The sequence below is a fragment of the Monopterus albus genome, unplaced genomic scaffold, assembly GCF_001952655.1.
Source record: "Monopterus albus unplaced genomic scaffold, M_albus_1.0 scaffold25.1, whole genome shotgun sequence".
Taxonomy (NCBI): domain Eukaryota; kingdom Metazoa; phylum Chordata; class Actinopteri; order Synbranchiformes; family Synbranchidae; genus Monopterus; species Monopterus albus.
In genome coordinates, this window is record NW_018127905.1 from 1,979,671 (window position 1) to 2,001,487 (window position 21,817).

At 40.7% G+C, this 21,817-nt stretch overlaps 1 protein-coding gene across 3 annotated transcripts in view; it reads left to right on the forward strand.

The window, feature by feature from the left end:
• Positions 1-20,423, forward strand: part of eml3 (EMAP like 3) — a 43,981-nt gene extending 23,558 nt beyond the window's left edge. For all 3 annotated transcript variants that reach the window (XM_020594919.1, XM_020594918.1, XM_020594920.1), the window contains 18 exons: positions 1,790-1,825; positions 3,395-3,515; positions 3,678-3,827; positions 4,903-4,972; positions 5,268-5,378; positions 5,673-5,768; positions 8,998-9,132; positions 9,473-9,611; positions 10,869-11,020; positions 11,154-11,279; positions 12,850-12,981; positions 13,486-13,553; positions 14,762-14,850; positions 15,586-15,683; positions 17,609-17,696; positions 17,783-17,881; positions 18,006-18,136; positions 19,685-20,423. In XM_020594919.1, coding sequence (XP_020450575.1) covers positions 1,790-1,825; positions 3,395-3,515; positions 3,678-3,827; positions 4,903-4,972; positions 5,268-5,378; positions 5,673-5,768; positions 8,998-9,132; positions 9,473-9,611; positions 10,869-11,020; positions 11,154-11,279; positions 12,850-12,981; positions 13,486-13,553; positions 14,762-14,850; positions 15,586-15,683; positions 17,609-17,696; positions 17,783-17,881; positions 18,006-18,136; positions 19,685-19,891 — 2,048 coding nt within the window. In that variant the 3' untranslated portion in view covers positions 19,892-20,423. The remainder of the gene's footprint in view (positions 1-1,789; positions 1,826-3,394; positions 3,516-3,677; positions 3,828-4,902; positions 4,973-5,267; positions 5,379-5,672; positions 5,769-8,997; positions 9,133-9,472; positions 9,612-10,868; positions 11,021-11,153; positions 11,280-12,849; positions 12,982-13,485; positions 13,554-14,761; positions 14,851-15,585; positions 15,684-17,608; positions 17,697-17,782; positions 17,882-18,005; positions 18,137-19,684) is intronic.
• Positions 20,424-21,817: the final 1,394 nt, after the last annotated feature.

The following is a 21,817-nucleotide window of genomic DNA, read 5'->3' on the forward strand; positions in this document are numbered from 1 at the left end:
GTTTTTCACTGAATTGTAGACACATCTGTGCTCTTCCTGACAGTAGAACTGTGGAAGCAAATGGATTCACAGAAGATGCACAGTGAGCTGCAGAGTGACACGAGTGCCAACCAACAGCCACGTTGACTCCTATGTAAACATTATTAGGCAGGTGGTCATAATGTTATGGCTGATCGGTGTTCTTCCATTATTGGTGAATGCAAGGAGCAGCTCAATGCAGCAGAGTCCAGACTATTGCAAGTTAAACTGGGTTTATGTGCAACTGTATGGTAATTCAGAACAAAACAACAGTGATTTCCAAGATATGAAGGAGACAAAGACACCTGCACATAATCAGAAACCTGCTACAATCAGTCATGTAAACAGAGAGCTGAATAACCAAGTTTCAATCGGTTCCATGTGAGGGTTGTAACATGAACAGGATTAACTGTTGTAATACTTGTGTTGCCATCGATGTCTGTTTAAAAGTCTTTGAATCACTAGGATGTTGTTTTCATTCAGTTGATGCAGTTATTATTTTTGGCAGGTTTTCCCCAGTGTGCTGCCTGCCAGACAGTGTCTGTAGTCTGCCATCACAAGACAGGGTATAGATTTGCATGAAAACATAATTGGCAGATGACCTTCGACTGTATCTGTTGTGCAATGCAAGCATTCATCAGCACTGCAAAGAATGTTTTTTCCCAGATGAGTGCTGTCTCTAGTGTAACTGAGGTGTAAATCCATAGCAGAACAACTACAGACATGCTGCCAGGATTCAAAATGCCTTTCTGGGGTTTTGAAAAACTAGCGATGATGATGATGATGATGGTCACATGTTCTTGTGTCTAACTGTGGGACTTTTCCCATGTTTTTATACATTCTTACTTCAGTGTTGGCAGAGTTCAGAGTTGTGGTTAGCATAACTTTTATGACTGCTGGCCTTCATTCTGGTTATAGTTAGCACTGTGTTTTAGATCTCATTCCTACAGTACAGAGCTTTGGCGTTATCCGAAAGAAGAATTACATTTTACTACCAAATGCTAGTGGAAAACTTGATCATGGTTTCACAGATCTAAATAGTCTTTTTGGTTGTAAACATGCCATGAAACAAGTCACAGCCTTTTATTTTAACCCTTAAATGACAATGCAGCTACAGCCAGAGTACTTTAAACTACGATTGGAAGTCTGTGCTTATTTGCAGCTACTGCAGTCTAGTTTCAAACCTGTAAATCATTGCTAACATTTGTTCAGTGAACCAAATAGTTCTGGATTTGCACAACTGAGCCAATCAGAGCTGCGTAGGCAGGGTTAGGAATGACAATAACATCTTCCTGTAACAGAGCCAGAAAAATGTCTGTTAACATTGTTTTGAAAATGGCAACAAGTGCGGATGAGATTCACTAACTGCACTGCTGTTTAGGTTGTGGTAAGTCAGTTTACAGAAAGAACAACTTCTAAATCTGCATACTATATTGGTAGGTCTCTCTTCAGTGTGTCATTGTACTAGTGCCTCTGCACTCTCTGGCCTTTCACCACCATACCCAGACTCTAATGTTCTGCTTGCCTTCATCCCTCAGTCTCATAAAAGAACAGAAAAGTAGCCAAGGTAACAGAACCAGGCTATAAGTCCCAGAAAATGAAAAAGGAAAACATAACCCAGCTCACTGATTGGACCAGCATAAACTAGGAACAGATCCTTGGGGATTCCTAAAGTCAAAGTTAGTGTAGGTCAACTTAATAGCTGGAATCACTGTGCTTTCCAGCTGATCTCCATGTTTGTCTGGCTAACCCTGGGCTTTCATTCTCACAGGATATCCTGGCTCCAGAAGGGGAACCTACAGCCAAGGTACTGTAGACCCACGATTATACCAGTTTGTACCTTTAGCTCTTTTTATGCAGGAAGGTCAACAGAGCAGGCTGTAGTTTTCCAGTAATATCCGATTCACTGTTGCACAAGTCACACCCACAGACAGTCTTTTGATGTTATACTTGGCAGTCGACCGGTGCAACTGTAGTGAGGGTGAATATTGGAGGTGGACAGAAGAAAATTCCAATGGGATGAAAATGTTGCTCTGTTCCTGCTTAATGTGTTTGCTCAATTTTTGACTGAAATTACTTTAAAAGTGATCCCTGTTTCAAATGTTGTTTTCAACCCAAGAGGTCAACAAATCAATACAAAAAGAAAGCCAGTCTCCTGTCTGGCATAAAATATTTATACTTGCTATGCTGACATAATTTTACACCATTTGTTTTTAGCTAATGCTAACAGCATGGCTCAAACAATGGCAGTGTAGCTCAGTCTGCCGCTGTGGTTCTCACAGAAATACAGTGCTGAATGGATTGCAATAAAATGTAGTGCACATATTTATGGTCCCCAAAGCAAGAATCTAAATGTCCCTGCAAGGGGCTGCTTTGGCCATCAGGAGCAACTTGGGGTTCAGTGTCTTGCCCAAGGGCACTTTGACATATGGACTGGGAAGAACGGGAATCAAACCGCTGACCTTACAGTTGGGGGACGTCCACTGTACCTCCTTCACAGGGGCGGCTGTGCCTGCTCAGTGGGCACAAGCTCTGAGGCTCAAAGTTTTATCCTTCTGAATGCTGTTACTGGCCAAGTTGAAATGAGAGTACTATAAAATGAGTTACTTCAGCTTTTATTAGGTAAAATGAAGCTATTCAGACAGATCTCGAGAAAATAGTGTACATAGTAGACACAGCTAAACTAGATTCTCAAAAACTAACACCAGTACTCAAATAATGTCTGAGTTGGTGGTGGACCAGTTAAAGGCTGGTAGTTAAGGCCAGGTAAAAACAGTATTTTGGAAAAGTACAATATTGACTCAGTTGATACATTTACAGTAGTGTAATATCAGTTTCTACTGCACTAAGTCCCTCAGCACAACAAAAGACTTTTCACCCCTCTTTCTCTCTTTATTTCCATAGAAATACTCTCTTATCAAAAACTTTACTTTCAGATTAAGAGCCTAGCAGAATACAGGGTTTAGTCACTTGAGGGTGGCTTTTAATGTGAAATATCTGGGCAGGAATTGTTGAGTTTTACAGTGATTGCCGTTGTAAACAATTAGTGAATGAAAAGAGTAGGTCTAAAGAGAAAGAGGTGGTGTTTGAGGCACGGCGCTCTTGTACTGATCAAATTAGTGCTGTGGAAATGTAGATTATATACTCAATTTCCCAAGTCAGCAGTTAAATGTTCAGAAAGTGTTGGGTTTGCAACACAGTCTTCATCAAATAGGAGTATAGAAATACAGACCTGTCTCTAATATGAGCTGCTTTCAAATAAGGGACTGTGTTAAAACTGGTAAATAAAATTAGTAGGAATAGAGCACATAAAGAGAAAATCTTTTTGTGTGTGCTTTGCTACATTTTTGTTCTCCTTCTATGTTTTGTCTTCCAGGACAGTCAATCAAAATGTTTATCCGAGGCCGGCCGATAACCATGTACATCCCCTCTAGCATCCAGAACTATGAAGACCTGAAGATGGAGCCGCCGTCAGAGAGACTGGAGCTGGACTGGGTGTATCCTTCCAGACTGCCACAGCAGTGTTCAGAGACTGCTGATTTGATTGTGTGGTCATGAGCTGATAGTGCCGCAGTTTTCATTGCTGGTTGAGCCGTTCCTTTAACCAATGAAAGGGACTGATTGTTAACATGAATGTGACCTTGACCCTGTTATGTCAGCTATGGTTACCGGGGACGGGACTGCAGGGACAACCTGTACTTTCTTCCCACGGGCGAGGCAGTCTACTTCATTGCCTGTGTCATTGTGCTTTACCACATCAAAAACCGCACACAGCGCCACTATCACAAACACACAGACTGTGTCCGATGGTCAGTATTAACATTTACTGCATATCAACTGTGCTGATAAATAAGATCAAGTGAAGCTTAACTGTGTCATTTTTAAAACGTGTCCAACTACCATCTGTTTTTAAGGCCCTTTGTATTTATACAGTGTGAGAGTTTTGGACTAGTGAATGAAAAGAGCTGGGTGGTGTATGCCAGATTTTACTAGTGCATATAAAATATGGGTTCTCTCCAACTTTTGGAGCCAAGAAGCACAGAATCTGGGGACATTTAGTAAAACCTTTGTCTTGTACACCTCTCTAGTATCATTGCTTTGCTATGACTGTATAGAAAAATAAAAGTATTGACGGCAGATTATTTGAGGCCAAATATTAAAGATGCAAAACCTATTAACACAATGGATTAGAAGAATATGTATAGCATGACATGGGTTGCATGTAGTGACAAATCCACAGAGGATTATCACCAACTGTGCGGTTCCCCTCTGTTTTACAGAGTTTTGAGCCTTTTTTACGTCACTGTTTTGGTTATACATCTCACAACTTTGCTGTTTCAGTCTCCTGGCTTTCTATTTTCAGCTAAAAAGCTCTGATCTGACACGCCAAACAGCAGACAGACACAGTTCGCAGCTAGTGAAAATAGTGGAGCATTTAGCAAATAAAGAGGCAGATATTTTCCTCAGGATCTGTGGAGATGAAAATAGAACTAGGAATATGAATATTTGACTTCATCAGATAGATACAAACATGACTAGAAATGCTAAACTTGATTTATGTTTGCTGGATTTGTAAAAGGCAACCATTTACTTACACATTTACCATTTATAGATGATAATCTGTCAGATCTTGTGTTTCACTGTCCCCATGTGGCCAGAAAAAATAAATAAATGCAGCTTTAAATATTATGACCTTGCTAAGTTTATTTAAATTTTTGAAAAGACTTTTGCTTACGTGAAATTGAGGAACTGGGTATAAAAATGGCTGCAGCTCATACAAAGTTTTACTGAGTGTCAGCGTTTAACATAGTTAATCCAGTGTGCTGGAGCCAAAATACAACCCTTCTTTGTTATTTCATGTAAATATTTTTGTTTGTTCTGCAGTCTTACCCTCCATCCTGACAAAGTGCGAGTGGCATCTGGGCAGTCAGCAGGAGTGGACAAAGATGGCAAGGTGACTGCTGCTGTGATACTTTGGCTCTTGATAGACTTTTGGAAACGTCTTTAAATGCTATATACTATGTTTCTGTGCACTTATCCATAATGTTAATGCATATCATAGTAATGACTCCTAACCCTCATGGAGACGTGCACTATTTTGCCTCATTTTGAATCGAATGCATATAACAAGTCACTAAAACATCTAAAGTTTTTGAATTTTGGCTCAAAATACCAGGGAGGGGCAACTATAACTAGGATGCTGAGGAAAAATGTAAAACTTTGTGTGTGTGTGTGTGTGTGTGTGTTAGCCCCTGCAGGCTTGTGTTTATATCTGGGACTCCACCACCCTGGTCACGCTGCAGCAGATCGGCCTGGGAATCTTTCAGAGGGGAGTGGGATCAGTTGCGTTTTCTTTTGCTGTGAGTTGATGGCAATAGAGCATACTGTAAATTCTCAAATATTCATGAGTTACCTCAACTGCAGTTTAATTTGCAGTAGATTAATATCAATATAAAACTGCAAAACAGAATACATGCAAAAGAATTAGTTATAAAAACTGCTTGTGCTTGGAAGACAAAGTAGGAGCAGCTGAATGGTGAATATGACAGGACTGTTGCCATACTGATGGAATTAATTCAGTGTAAATGGGACAGGAAACTGAATCCAACAAAACCTTTTGACTGGCCTTTATTTGTTCTGGATGTTGTTTTCAGGACTCTGGAGCATTCCTGTGTGTGATTGATGACTCTAATGAACACATGCTGTCAGTATGGGACTGCAACAAGGGAGCCAAGCATGCAGAGGTCAAGGTAAAGAAAATTATGAACACTCCTTTACTTCGGAATTGACTGAGTGATACTTGTATGCACATGCATGGCTTTACTGAAAACAGTAGCTGCTATAGCTAATTGTGCATAACTTCACTAGTCCCACTTGGCCAAAACGTAAATAAATACAAGCTCACACAAAATGAGGCTCAGGTTGTTATGCACTCAGTTCTTTAGAACCACTGTTATTAAGTATGTAAAAATGAAAATAGGGAAGTTGACAGTGGTAAATAGGCAATTTCTTGTAAAGATGTTCAACATCCCAACTTATTAAAGATATTTAATAAGCTTGTTATGGAATACTGCACACAGTTAAAATATATCAAACATCTGATCTCACTCGGAGGTAACAAACAACTCCATTTTCCAAAAAGCTATTGCAGTTCTGACTGTTTTGGGGTGACATGTTTTTACAATGTGAGCATGCTTTACATCACCTGACGTTTATGAACTACAGCGCTGCATAATCCCATACAGAATCAGTGAAATCCTTCATCTGAAGTCGAAGTGTGTGAATAGCCAGGCTGCTGTAATGTGAACCCAGTGACAGGTATGCTGTTCTCCAGCTAAATGCCCAGTGACTGCATGCTGAATGTGTAGATGTTTTTTTTATAAAGGAAGCCTGTTGGGAGGAAGATGGTAGTGCTGTGTCTGCTGTGCTTTTCTGGGCTTTTATCCCAAAATGCCATAACTTCCCTGAGAGCAATTTTAGCAAGGCTGTCATGGCAACAGTGTAAATATTTTATACAGTGAAATTGTCTGGCTCTGTGTGCACGTTTGTGTGAATGTTCTCTTATGCAGCAGTAAGAATGTATAGGTGGGTGTTTGAATCTGCATATCATCTCAAGTCAAGCATTTAGTGCAAAAGCCTATGTTTCAAATAGCATGCAGTCCAGTGTGCAGGTTCAGTGTGTAAAGGTAGCTCAGTGCTGGACAGGCCAACACTGACCCACACTGTATAAACACCAGTTCATCCAACAGGAACCAGATAATTACACCCCTCCCCTCTCCACAGCAGTGGGATAGTCCGTATGCCACTTTACAGCATGGCTGTGAATGGAGCCTTCTATGTAAAAATGATGCTTCTGTACATACTGTATACAGTACTTTAGACCTGCCACTGGGACTGTGCTTACATTTTGTGCCTCTGTGTCTGGTGGCAATATTCATAGTTCTCTTATTTATTTAGAAAAGATAAACAACTTTAATTTAAGGCTAGATTAATACATTTTTTTGGAATTTGGGGGCAACAGAACAGAACAGATACAAAGACAGTATTTCACTGAGGCAGTCTCTAAAGGACCTCACCCGCTGGCGGCGTGTGACGCACGTCAGAGCACCGACATTACTGTGTGGCATGTGTTACTTTCAACACATGCCCACACAACAGTGGCAAAGTGACACGCATCGCCATGTCAGGATATGCTATAGTCCTATTTGCCCATTGTGGACATGCGTCAAAAGAATGAAATACTGAAATACTCACCCATTTCGCTGGTCTGGCACTGAATTTGCACTGCTCCTGCTGCGCGTTATGGGGCATAGCACAATGCTCCCAGTGTGTGTTGCTCTTAATTGTGTCTGTCTACTCTTTGGTGCTGAGCATGTGGTGTACAGTGGGTTGATCCCAGCTTTATCACTGAAGCAGCTGCTGTTGAAAACAAGACTGACAAAAACAATAAGCTAAAAGATGCAGGCAGTCATTTTATCTGTTGTTCATAGAATATATTGATTAGTAGAGTTTTAAAAAAAAGATGCAAAAGGTGCATTTCAAAGCTCCTTAACTCGCCTGTCTTCTTTTATTACAAGTTTCTTCAGCTGTTGTTTCTCAACATAATTGTAGTTGCAAACTGTTTCAAAATGTGGAAGGATCAAAATGATATTTTAATGTTTTTTTTTTATTTTGACATATTTGTCTAACAACTTGGACCTTGCATCCTGAGTTTTTAATTCAGATTTTCACCTGAAAGAAGATGGCTGATGCTACTACTGTGTTGAAAAAGGTCCTCAGGAGTGTCCCCTGCACTCCAAACAACCTTAGTCTCCTCAGCAGGTAGAGCCTGCTCCGACCTTTCTTGCACAGTGCATCAGTGTTGTTTCACCGGTCCAACATATAGTTGAGGTGAACACCCACGTGCTTACAGTGTAAGAGTCCTCTCTCTCAGTGTCTGTTCACTGGTGTCGGAGGGGAGGGGGTGTCTGCACCTGCAGAAATCCACCAGCAGCTGTTTGGTCTTCCCTGCATTGATCTGGAGGTTGTTCCACAGGCTTCAGTTCACAGAGCCTTGGATCAGTTTTCCTTACTCCCTGTCAAGCTCATCTGTGATGAGGCCAATGATTGCAGACAACTTTTGCAGGTGACAATTTGTTGAGCTGTATATGAAGTTGGCAGTGTACAGGGTGAAGAGGAAGGGTGCCAAGATGGTCCCCTGTGGGGCCCTTGTGCTGCACAAAACCATGTCAGACACACAGTCCCGTGCTCTCACATACTGTGGTCGATTTGTTAGGTGGTCCAGAATCATTTAGATAAATGGAGGTCCACCCCATGTGTTCCAACTTGTCCTTCAGTGTGTTATGGTGTTAAAGGCACTGGAGAAATCAAAGAACATGATTGTCACAGTCTTCCCAGGCTTCCCCAGGTGAGAGAGAGCTCTGTGTAAGACGTACATGATGTACTCTGATGCCATGCTGCTAGGTAAACTTAAGCAGGATATCACACAGTTCTTCCTGCACAGTTGTGTTGAAACAGTCCTTCAGAGCATCTTTAGTCTCCCCAGACCATTTCTTTACTGTGTGGGTGAACAGGGAAAACATGGGACAGAGACAGGACAAAGAATGAGACTGTGACAGTCTCTCTGGTCTGGATTCAGCAAAGTGCTGGAAGCAGTCCACTGGTATATTGCTTCAAGCCTGCTACATAGTGTTGTTCTGTTACTGTAGGCTGTTCCTGTCCCACCTGATTTCACAGCTCAGTTAGTAAGCCTGCTACACAGTGTTGTTCTGTTACTGTAGGCTGTTCCTGTCCCACCTGATTTCACAGCTCAGTTAGTGCAAGGGTATCATATTTTTTGCCAACATTTGAATTCTATTAGAGGTCTTTATGTTCCATGGGCTTGCTATTAGAGGTCTATATGTGCCATGGGCTTGCAGTAACTATATTAACTATAACTGTGCTGAACAGTTGTTTTCTTGTATGTTGTTGTGTTTTTAGAGTACCAACGAGGCTGTGTTTGCTGTGGAGTTTAACCCCAGTGACAGCACCAATATCATCACCTGTGGGAAATCCCATGTCTACTTCTGGACGCTCAGTGCAGGGCAGTTCACCAAGAAACAAGGCATCTTTGGAGTAAGATTCACCAGAGTATACTTGACAATATTGTGCACCAGTTTTCATTGCCTTTAAAATCAGCTCTGTTTCCTTATTGTCACTGTGTGAGTGTGTACAACAAAAGGACGTTTGCAGCTTCCTCAGTTTGATGTCAGAAGGGAAAGTAAGGGGCATAAACAGACAGAGCTGAAAACTAGGATCAGCCTAATTGATTCTGAATAGTGCTGTACAAACACAGTTACAATCAAACTTTGATTTGAACGCTTATAGCTTCAGAAAACAAAAGGTGAACTGTGTGACCAGACACAGACTAATCTGAATAAAATACTGAACACCAGTCTGATTCTTTTCTTTTCAGAAATACAAGAAGCCTAAGTTTATCCAGTGCTTTGTGTTCAGTCTGACTGGAGATGTTCTGACGGGAGACTCTGAAGGTAACATCCTGACGTGGGGAAAATCAGCTGCAGATATCAAAACTCTGGGTAAAGGAGCCAAAGGTTAGTTTATATACTTCATTATGAGGCATACATTCATGTGGACATATCAGGATAAATGTTTTATCAGCTTGAAAAACAAAACGGGATGAAAAGCTCAAATTTGAAGCTGGAAATTGAGGAACTGATCTTTGAACTCTGAAAATAATGTCATCAAATGTAAATGTTAGACAATGTGGTCTTATGTGTCAAACCAGTGATTCTCAAGAAGCGGCTGGAGCGTACCTCCTGAGGCCATTGTGTGGAAGGCTGGTGTCGTGAAAAAGGGGAATGCAGGGACACCACCATTATAAGATATGGAGTACTCTAGCACACACACAGATTCTTGGCAGGCAGAACTTCGCATAACGCTGGTCCTTGAGAGTAACTGTAGGAATGATCCACTCCTGAGTGTGTGTTATCACATTAGATTACACATTCAGTCACACACTGCAGTGGTTGGAGCACCCCTCCAGCAGCTGCTCTGTCATCAGAACCCATACCAGCCTTCAACACAATGACCAGCTCATGAGCCACGATACCCTGGACGTGTCCCGATCATGCTGCAAGCATTAGTGACAGCAACTAAAGTCTGTGTGTGCGCTGCTGTCACTCACTAAAAGCTGTGCTGGCTCCCACTGGGGAGTAGAAGTGATATGATTCTTTATAGAGTGTGTGTTAAATTATTAGATGGTTCTTCAGGCCATAAACTTGAAACTATAGTTTACTGCAGTTAGTTATGAGAAAATAGAGTATGTCATTATAATCACGTTTTAATGTGAAAAGTTCTCATAAAAACGAGAAAAGTTTCTTGTTACAATGATACTGAGAAAATCTTTTTTTCTCAGGGTGGCATTAATATGCCTTTGTATTATATACAGTGTATAAACTCATTTGACAGTTTATTAGGTATACGAGCAGCAGTCCTGCAGTGAATCCTACTTCGACTTATATAATTAAATAAGATTTCAGTTTTTGATTTGTAAGAAATTATAGAAACATGTTTTCACTTTATTATCATGGGTTATTGAGTGTAGAGTGATGGTTAAAATTGGCAACTTTGTCAATTTAAAATTAAGTCTGCAGCACAGTAGTGTGCAAAAAGTGGAAGCATCTGATTACTTCGAGGCCACTGTTGTGTGTTTGTGTGTGTGTTGATGCCATGACACCTCCCTGTTGATGCCATGCGCCTCTGTCAGAATAAGGTTTCCAGATGGACAGACCTTTTGACCCTCATTTGTGTCTATACACACTCCTAAATCAGTCTTCTGCTTGCCATAGAGACCTTTCAGATCATGCGTCAGACCAGAGCCCACGAAGGCAGCGTGTTCACCCTGTGCACCCTACAGGGTGGCGCTCTGCTCAGCGGAGGAGGGAAAGACCGCAAGATAATTCGCTGGAGCGCTGACCTGGCACCTGAGAGAGAGTGTGAGGTGAACCACAAGTGTGTGTGTGTGTGTGTGTGTGTGTGTGTGTGTGTGTGTGTGTGTGTGTGTGTGATGCTGGTTGACAGGTCTGTGAAATGACATTCAAATAAAAAGAAGGGCTTGTGGGTTATTTCTCCAGATTCCAGAAAAGTTTGGGGCAGTGCGCACCATTGCTGATGTGGACGGGGAGGAACTATTAGTTGGTACGACCCGTAATGCCATCCTCAGAGGCACCTTCTCAGACGGCTTTGTGGCCATTGTGCAGGTATGTCAGTAATGTAGTTGTACCTTAGCATTGGCCTGTTTTTGTATACTAACAGTTTTGCACACCATCAGTCAAAAACCTCGACACACTTTCTCACTGAATTGAATGGGAAAACGTTTTCCATCTTGACATTAGTAGCTACAATTTCGGGCTGCCTGTGGCGTGAGTAGTTTTTCACACAACAACAGGTCACAGAAAAGGAGTTGTTATCTTGCTGAGGAGTTGGATGGCTGCCTGTGGTTTCTCCTCACTGGTCAGTACTCCCTGATAGATACAAAATTACTAACCTCTGTGACAGATGCATTGAGACAGTTTCAGTATAAAAGCCACCCTGTGTTTGGTCAGTAGAATACTTTCAGTGTAGAACAGCAACAGTAGGAAATAAATAAATAACACGAAATACCAAACACTCTGGATTACATGCATGGCTTGTTTCCTGGGGATGCCTTGTGTTTGTGTAGGCAGTTTGAATCCTTGTGTGGGAATGGTGGACTCTGCCACTAACAACATGACTGTATACAAAATACTAACAAAATGACTGTATAGAGAGAGTATTGCTGATTGTAAATACACCAAAACATTGAAAGTACTGTCCATCAAGTATCAAAAACGATGGGGGTCAGATGGGCCCACAGCTCATTTATGTCCAGCGCTCCTCTAACAGGTTAATCTGGGCCCTGACCCTCTTGGATCCATGTTTGTCCAGTCTGTTTAGACCCAGCGGATTGCTGACAACAGCTTGCATTGGAATGCATTTTAGGAGTGTCTCCAGTGATGACTCCTGGAATTCAGCCTTCTGCTCAAATCTGAGTTTCATCTGTGGGAAAGAAACAAGTCTAAAGCCCTGCCACAGATGCTGCAGTGATCATTAAAGTGCACAAATGATGGAATATTGAGAAACATTTGGATCATTTTTTATAGTCTTGCTAACAGTAGACTGTAAACTTTGCCCTGAGAGTGGTGCAGGAGGAAACAGCATGAGTTTGTTCAAATTAAAGGGTTCGCAGAGGGTGATTAAAACCAGTGGGACTGTTAAGCCTATGAATGGCCACAGCAGTATTGGAAGTCTGGCCATTAGTTTTTGAGATCTGCTTGTCATAAGCCAAATAGGTTCAGTGGAAACATTTGCAGTGTTAGACAAAACAATGTCATCTGAGTCACTAGGAATCATCTTGTGGAGGGTTTGAATTTTCATGCTAAATTTCATGGCAGTCTCCCCAGAAGCTCTCGCAGTATTGCTTCTTCTGTACTGTAGACAGAAATGTGAAAACATGACATTGCTATGCTTAAAAGGGCGTCTTGAAACGTCTTGTTTATTGAACAGTATTTTTTTATTCTTCTCATTTCATATATAAGGTTTTTTTCTCTAATTACAACACATTACAGTCATACATACATACATTCATTTTTTTATTGCTCTGCACCGCTCTGTTGATCCCACTTCCCTATGCCAGGAAAGGGTTAAACGTCATATGAAGAATATTACAAAATATTGTTAACTGGGCAGAATTGGTGTTTATCTAAGTAGCATTTAGCACTTCATTTGTATGTATGTATGTATGTCTCTCAGGGTCATGTAGACGAGATGTGGGGGCTGGCTACACACCCCTCTCAGAACATCTTCATCACTTGTGGTCACGACAGGCAGGTGTGTTTGTGGAATACAGAGGAACACAAGTTGGACTGGTGTATCACCCTGGAGGTAGGACACAGTGTTATTCAGCTTCCTTTATGCATAATTAAGATATGAAAGGTGAACCCTCACCCCAGTCTCAGGTCAGGTGCAACTCTGGAACAGGTTTTCTTCAAGGATCTCTGTGTATTTGGTTGTTGCCATCATGCTTCATTATAGGGAAGGTATAAATCAGCTGATGAGCAGTGCCTGGTGTTCACCAGACATAGTGCTTGGAGTTCATTTCCGTATGTTCTTTTGTAAATGAGAGATTTTTGATTTTTAATACATTTGAAAAGATTATTATTTGCTATTATTATTGAGTTTAGATTGATGGGCATAAAGTTTACAACACAAAGTGCGCAAAAAGCTTGTAGCAAGTATAGAAAACCAAAGGCTACAGGTAAGCATGACAAGGGAACTTTTAATTTTAACACTTTTCAGGAAGAATGGAGCATTGTTGTATTGAATTGTAAGGGTACAAACACTTTTAGCCATGTCTGTATTATTAATAGCCCTGTGTTTCTCTGACAGGAGTATGGATTGTGTGCTGGTTTCTGCCCAAATGAATCAGTGGTTTCAGTTGGCCTCAACACAGGAAGGTAATACATCACAAAGACCAGCAATATTACACATAAGGCAATCTAAGAGCTGAAAATAATTAAATGATGCACTGAAAAACAAGCTAAAATTTAGAATTATGCATATGTTTACATGGCACATGCATGCAGCATATAATATTGGAAATATTTTCAAGGAATAGTTCATATCATTATATTAATTTTATGCTTGTATGTTAGGTACAGCTTTTCAGCTGATTCAGCATGTTGAATCGGGTTGGACCCTGTCTGTGAGAGAGACCACTATGATTGGCTGTTCAGTTTAGTGAATCATCACTTTCTTCTTCCACAACCAAAAGGCTAACTTCTTATTAGACATGTTCTCAATTAGAAGCAGCTATAAACCATCTGTGATGAGCAAGAGCAGCTGCATCTTCAGTTATAGAGAAAGCAGTCTCTTATAAGCACTGTTGTTTCCCTTGTGGCTTAGTCCTGGTTGACCTGGAAGTCATTCCAGTTGACCAAGGACATTCCAAGTCTTTTATATCAGCTCTGAGGGTAAGGGGTGAGGAGGACATAGGAATAATCATATAAAAGACTTTGGATGTACCCATAGTATATCTGCAGTCCTTGGTCTTCCTCTTTTGCTTTATGTGTCTCATCTACAGAGTACTGCCACCTGCTGGTATGGAAAGTTATTTCCTCTCATGCAGGTGCAGAATGTACATGCTAGTTGGCTGTTGCCTGTAGTCTGTGTAGTAACAAGTACTGTACCTCTTGTTGGCCCAGCCGATGGCGACGTGAGGCTTCAGTCTAGCCTTTGTCATGGCTGGTTTGGTGTGTCTCTACCCTAAAAAAACAGGAATAATAACAGGAATAACAGCAAATGTATTCCAGTAGTTTCACCAGAAAGACACTCATAGTGTTGCACTCAATTGTTCACATAAAAGTAACACAAATAGAGGCCAAAAGATGCTAAAAAGTTATATAGAGCAGAGCAGAACTGCTGAGTTGGTAAAACATTGTTTATAGGAATTTTTCACATTACACGTTTGATTAATTATTTGTATAAAAATAGCAATGAGCTCAGCTTTAACATGCAGCCGTGAGGTTGATATCAATTCTACCTTAAATAAACTTTACAGTGACCAATAAGCTTCCTGCTGTCCAGCCTGTTATAACCACTGAAGAATGTCTACCTGTCTGCATCTGTCTCTGGTGAACCCCTTTAATCCCCATGACACTAACAGGTGGGTGGTGCTTGACCTGCTGACCAGAGAGATGGTCTCAGAGTCCATTGATGGGAATGAGCAGCTGTCTGTCATGAGATACTCACCAGGTCAGTGTACTCTGCCAGATCTCTATTATGTGACATCTTTCAGTAACATAACTGTTACTGAGCTAACAGGTATGAGAAAATACTGTATATGTCATAGTGTGATTGAGGTTGTGTTAATAGCATTATATTTACCTGTGGTTTGCTTTTGATGAGTGTTTCACACATGCATTTTGAGATAGTACTGCTTTTCTATAAAAAAGAAGCTTGTTAGCTCTAGAAACAGGTAGTAAATGGACATCTAATTAAGATTTTTTGTAATGTTAGTTCTGTATATAGTGTGTATGAATCTTTTTGTATTACTATTATTATTTTTGGACACTTTATACCTTTAACATTTTATACCAATAGTAGTGAGATGACAGGAAGCAAGGGAGAGAGACAGCTGGGTTCAAACTGGGGATGTTACATTTTATAGTTGGCACTTCAAAAACTAAACCATGGAAAAATGACGCCCAAAAAGATTTTTGGAAGAAGGATTAACTGACAAATACCCAAGCCGCTAAGCAGTACACACTGGGTGGTTGTGATCAGGCCATTATTTGCATAAAAGCAGAGGTTAGCGAACACTGACCAAACCTTATCTATAATCTAACATTTAAGGACAGGCCAGCTAAAACATCAACCTAAACTGCAATTCAATTCACTTTTAGTGCTTATTGAAAAAGGCATGGAGTCAAAGAGAAAGATACAGTGGAAATCCCCTTTAATTGTGTGAATGGCCTCTTGTGTTTACAGATGGCAGCTTCTTAGCTGTTGGCTCTCACGACAACTTCATCTACATTTACAGTGTGACAGAGAATGGGCGCCGCTACACCCGCTTCGGGAGATGTAATGTGAGTTAATTATCAAATGTCTATTTCTAAATATTCCTGCTTGCTCCTGAGCTTTTCTCTTAATCCACTTTGATTTCTTGTGTGTTTTCTCTATCACTGCCAGTGTTAGCTACTCAGTTTTTTCAGGAATAGTGTAGAATGTCACCAGATTTAAAGGATGAATCTGGTGATATTCTGTTTTTCTTACAGTTAACAACTCCAGACCCAACCTAGTAATTAATGTCCTGGTTCCATGTGTCTAACACTGCTGGCTCAAATACTCACTAGTTCACTAAATTTGGATAAATCTGCTCTGAACAAAAGTACTACTTTGCCCTGTTTGAGTAATATTTCATTAAAAACTACAGTGACCAGCTGTTTAAAACGATATAAAAATGTAATTTAAAAAATCAACTATATTGGTAGGTGTTTTTAGAGATACCGCTCGGACTTAACTTGGCATGTACCTATATCTTTAAAAATCCAACTCATCTGAGCCCAGCTGGCACTGCCAAACCTGAGACCCTTCACAGTCCAAGACCCAAGGACGATGCCACTCCTTCCCCCTGACCATGGTGTATATAGGACACTCATGAGGACAGATGATTAGCAAATGTCCGAAAGGGTCTTTTTTGGATGTTTTATTTCAGATTTTCATTTTAAAGCAGACAATCAGACACAAAGGGTGTCATTTAGCAGTCTAACAAGAGCAAATGATGCAACAGGGAACATCTTGACAACAATAACAACAAAACCCCACCCTACAGTACCTACCAACACAATATTAGGGTAAAGGGAAATAAAAAGTAAGAAACACTAAACTGTGTATATGTGACATGATGTTCACTTATCATGAATGACAGTGATAAATAGCTTTATGTCATTTTTGATAGTGGTTTCAGCAACATTCCCATCTACACAGGTCCATGTGCATGTTCAAGCCCCTCAGACTGGATCCAGTCTTCTTCTCTAATTCAAAATACTTTGCCAGGGTCCGTATTTATCAAGCATCTGAGAATCACTCCCAGAAATGACACTGAAAGCTAACGTAAGCCTAAAAAAACTCCTACCTCAGAGTAGGAGTTATTTATGAGGCGTCCTACTCTCACATTCGGCAAAGAGAAATCCCACCCCTAAGAACGAGTGTGATGTCACTGTTTTACGACACTCAGAGCAACATTATACTGAAGTGTTGGGTTTTTCTGACTGTTGAGGTTTGTAGTTATAGACAGCGAGATACGGAAATCCCAATATCAGTGCCACTTGTCAGGTGTGTAGACAAGAAGCAGGTAACAGAAAATAACATGTTCATTATATGCTGTAGTAATGTGCTTTATATCAGTTCTCTTTCTAAATCTGCTAAATCCAGAAAATCAAGTCAAGTCAAGAATCTTTATTGTCATTATGCATAGCACAACAAAATTTCTTCCGGCAGCTTACGGCTTAAAAGACACATTATTTACATAAATAACACAAAAATTGTACAAGTCAATATAAAAATATGAACAAATAAAAAGGGATGTATGGGACCTAATAAAAAGGTCCCATGGAGACAGCATGGGTTCTTCCTTTGGTTGGAGCAGATGAATCTTGCACAGGATCTGTCATAAATATACTCAGTTTATGGCCAAACTGTATCTTTTCCTGAGCTCAGTGTCATTAAGTTGAAGTAAAACATCTCTCCTTGTGCTGAGTCTGTGCATTTAGCTCTGTCTGAACGCTACTTCCTGTCAGCTCCTCGCCAGTCAGGACACCTCTGGAGCTCTTTTTGGTGGAGATAGGAATGATTTCCTAACTTAGGAATGCTGATAAAAAGCTCTTACTTCTGTCTTTTCATAGGATTTACTGACTACAAGGAAAATATCGACTAACAATAAACATATATTTGAACACAGCTGAGCCCTTGAGCATTTGGTGACACTGCTTCTGTTTATCTGTCTAATCAGGGTCACTCCAGCTTCATAACTCACCTGGATTGGTCCAAGGATGGGAAGTACATTATGTCTAATTCAGGCGACTATGAGATCCTTTACTGTAAGTGAACACTGATGATGTGAACACTGTTTTGAAATCCACAGACAACATGAAAGTCTGTTCTGACTGTGACTTTGTTTTCCCAGGGGACATTGCAGCAGGGTGTAAACTGCTGAGGAATCGCTTTGAGAGCAAAGACAGAGAATGGGCTTCCTATACCTGTGTGTTGGGCTTCCATGTCATGGGTGAGAGACGTCAAGCACAATGTTTCTATAAATTCATATGTTGATGTATTTTGTAAGATGTTATTTTCAGGTCATATTCTCATTAAGTGAACAAGATGACAACTGTGTTGCTGTGGTGTTCCAGGTGTGTGGTTAGAGGGCTCAGACGGAACAGACATCAACGCTCTGTGTCGCTCTCACAGTGAGAAGCTGGTGGCAGTGGCTGATGACTTCTGTAAAGTCCACCTCTTCCAGTACCCCTGTCCTAAACCAAAGGTAAAGCTCACATGGATCAGCTTTTTCTTCAGTTCAGTTTTCTTTCCTTTGATAGGTCAACCTTTACTTTGGCAGCCTTAACATGTACAGTAAATATTGCTCTTTAACTACTTCCATAACATAAAGATGAAAAGCCAGCTTAGGGCTGACACTTGTAAACCAGACTGGGTTAAACTAGAATTACCGCCTCACAGTTGTATACCACCACCAACTGGTCAAGTTCACGGGATTCGGACAATGTGACCTTGACATTTGACCAGCAAAAACTGAGTGTGAGGCTCACTCAGATAAATAAATTTAAAAAAAATCACTCAAAAACATGAGAAGCACTGCTGCCAGGCTGTTCAGTGAGTCTGGGTCACACAAGGCTTTGACAGCATTTGTCCACATTAGGATACGTTATGGAGCACATTTCACCACCAACAACAACAAAAAAAATGAGAATAGAATTACATACTATAGCTTTAATCTGTTATTCTGTTATTTAGGACGTTTGACTGACTACAGTAATAGATAACACTATGCATTGTTAAAGGTTTTGCCACAAACTCAACTGACCGGCTTCTCTCCTGTATGAGTTCACATAAGTCGAATAACTGTGTATGAACTATGCATGAGCTTCTAACTTCTAATTGAAGCTGTGTGTGACCTTTTTTGCTATTTTCACCCTCAATACACCAGACAGTGACATCATCTGGCAAAGGCGCTGCATTGACATCAATGCCGACATGCTGGTGGTAGAATTGGTGTATGAGTTCACATAAGTCGAATAACTGTGTATGAACTATGCATGAGCTTCTAACTTCTAATTGAAGCTGTGTGTGACCTTTTTTGCTATTTTCACCCTCAATACACCAGACAGTGACATCATCTGGCAAAGGCGCTGCATTGACATCAATGCCGACATGCTGGTGGTAGAATTGGTGCTACGTTAGCAGCATGGCTAACCAAAACACAATAGAAACTCAGGAGCTGGAAACATGAATGAAGCCACTCACGTCGACTGGTCACAATGTGGCCATATCGTACACACCTATGACACATCCCCTCCAGTCCCTCACTCATAGACTGAATGCCCGCTATTGTGAACGTATGGTCACATTCTGTCATACTGGCCTGGTTTTGTTATGTACTGATATCCCAAGACAGCCTTTACTTTGACAAGAAATATTGCCATGATTTAATATCGTGAGATCTTATGACATGAGATCTTGTCACACCGCTGTTGTCTGTGTGTCTGTAATGCAAATGGTAATGCAAATGCATATGTCTGCTCAAAACAAATTTCCATCACCAGGACAAATAACGATTATCTGTATAGTTGTTCATTTTTTCTCAGCCTTACAGAGCAAAGCACAGGTATATTTGCTGGTAGCCTCAATGATCTCATTTTTTACACTGAGATGAGTGACAGCTACACATCTACACAGCACTGTGGTAGTTTGCGTCCATTGAGGTTGATACTTGGCTTCCAACATATTTATCCTCTTCTGTAAAGGCAGATCTGCAAGTCTGATCCAGTGTGGACTCTGTTTCTTTTCTCACCAGGCACCAAGCCATAAATATGACGGCCACGGCAGCCATGTCACCAACGTCTGCTTCACCCACAATGACTCCCATCTGCTCTCCATGGGTGGGAAGGACACCTGCATCCTTCAGTGGAAAGTGATCAGAGGTGGGGCGGGCCACAGCAGGGAGAGACCGGCCTCAGTCTCATCCACCTCCACCAGCTCTCCAGAACCTGCCACCAGCTAGGAAGCAGAAATGGAAATGTTTACACAGACAGAGAGTGGACAGCAGCCATAGTTACTGTCTCAGTTTGGCCTCTGTGGTGCCACTGCTGCATCAGTGTTTTACAGATTATGCTGAGGAATCCTCATCAGGAGGAACCTCCATGTTAATTTTACCTTGACACACCTCCATAATCTTGTAAACTCTTGTGAAACTGTACAGTGATCATCTGTTGAAGTGGTGGCGAAGGTCATTAGAAGTGGACATGTATGTTTGCTGGTATAGAACATGACTTGACAGTTGTGGTGACAAACTTTTTTTCAGTGAACATTCACTATTCCTGAACCTTTAGTCCATCTTGCTTACCTAATTTTACCATAATGCTGCATTGTGGCCTATGCCATTGTCCCTCTAAAAACATTTTGATAATGTTTTTAGATAATTGTAGCTGTTTTTATGATTCCATTAGACTGTGACAAACCTATTCCAGTGAAATCAACTCTCAGCATGCCTGACTAATAACAATAGATCAGTAAACTTGAACATGATTACTTAAATGTTATATATATATATATAAAAAAAATTTTTTTATATATATTTTTAAAAAACCCATTGGGAATACTGTGGTGATCTAACTTTCAAGCTCCCAATAAATAACTAAAGACTGGAAAGTGTACTGTGTGTGAGGTGTCACTAGTGGGCAGTGCTGCTCTAGGAAACGTGCTGTGCTGTACGTTGAGGAAATGTTCCTAAACTACATGTCCCACACCAGAAAAGCTCATATAGAACCCCATTAGTACAGTATCCTGCACTTTGAACTCAGTTCAGTTGATGAAACTTAGGTACAAACTCTATTGACAAATCTATTTTCTTAGTATTTGATAACAGAAGATACCAATTCACTTTATCTTCCCTCACTCCACTTTCATCTAAGATGGTATCTTCCAGCTTCTGACTGAACACACCTGAGCCAGGTAATCAGCAGCAGGTCAGGCAGGGATAGTTGGAAAACAAGCGGGATAGTGGCCCTCGAGGACTGGAATTGGCCACACCTGCGTCTAGGTCATATTTTGTAAGTCAATCTAAGATATCTGGTCATAATATTGAGATAATAAATCAAAATAAAATTAGGTAATAAGTTTAGTTTTTGAGTTTGCACATTCTCCCTGTGCCTATGTGGGTTCTCTACAGGTACTCCGGCTTCCAACTACAGTCCAAAGACATGCAGCTTAGGTTGCTGAGGTCCAAGTGTCAACCCTGGTGATCTGTCCAGGGTGTACTCCACCTCTCACCCCATGGCTCCAGCCCCCACCCCCACCCTGTTTAGGATGAGTGTTATAGATAATGGAAGGATGTTTAATTTTTAAATTAGAAGTAAAATTATAATATGTCAAAACAACACTTATAATTTTGTCTCAGCATCTGGTAATTTTAACTCTAAAGGGCATAACTGACTTACACTCATAGTAATTTAGTATCTCATAATTCTGACTTTACAGTACCATGCCTATGTTTATTTTGTTAGCCCCATTTCATCATTCTCTGTATTCTCTGTTTCTTTCTGTCTTTGGGTTTCTGTATGTCAGATCTTACTTACATTTACTCAAATGACAGTCCGAGACAATCTGAGAGTTTATAGACATATACCTGACTACAGGTCAAAAATAGACATTGCTTCATTTTAAAAGATCACCAAAAATGGACCAGCTCTAAATAATCATTATCCCTGCTAGTAACCATGTCAAACTCCTCTGTTAAATTTACAATATTAAAACGTATAGCTTATTATGTAGCTATTGTGATAATAGAGTTTCCTTGGCGCCATAGGATTTTATTTTAAAGAAGGCATGTTTCTGCTGGCACCGTGTATGTGTAAATTCCCAAGTTCCTGTTTTGTCTAGATCTGGCAGTAACTTTGCTTTATTTGCATGTGTGTAATGTGGGTAGGCC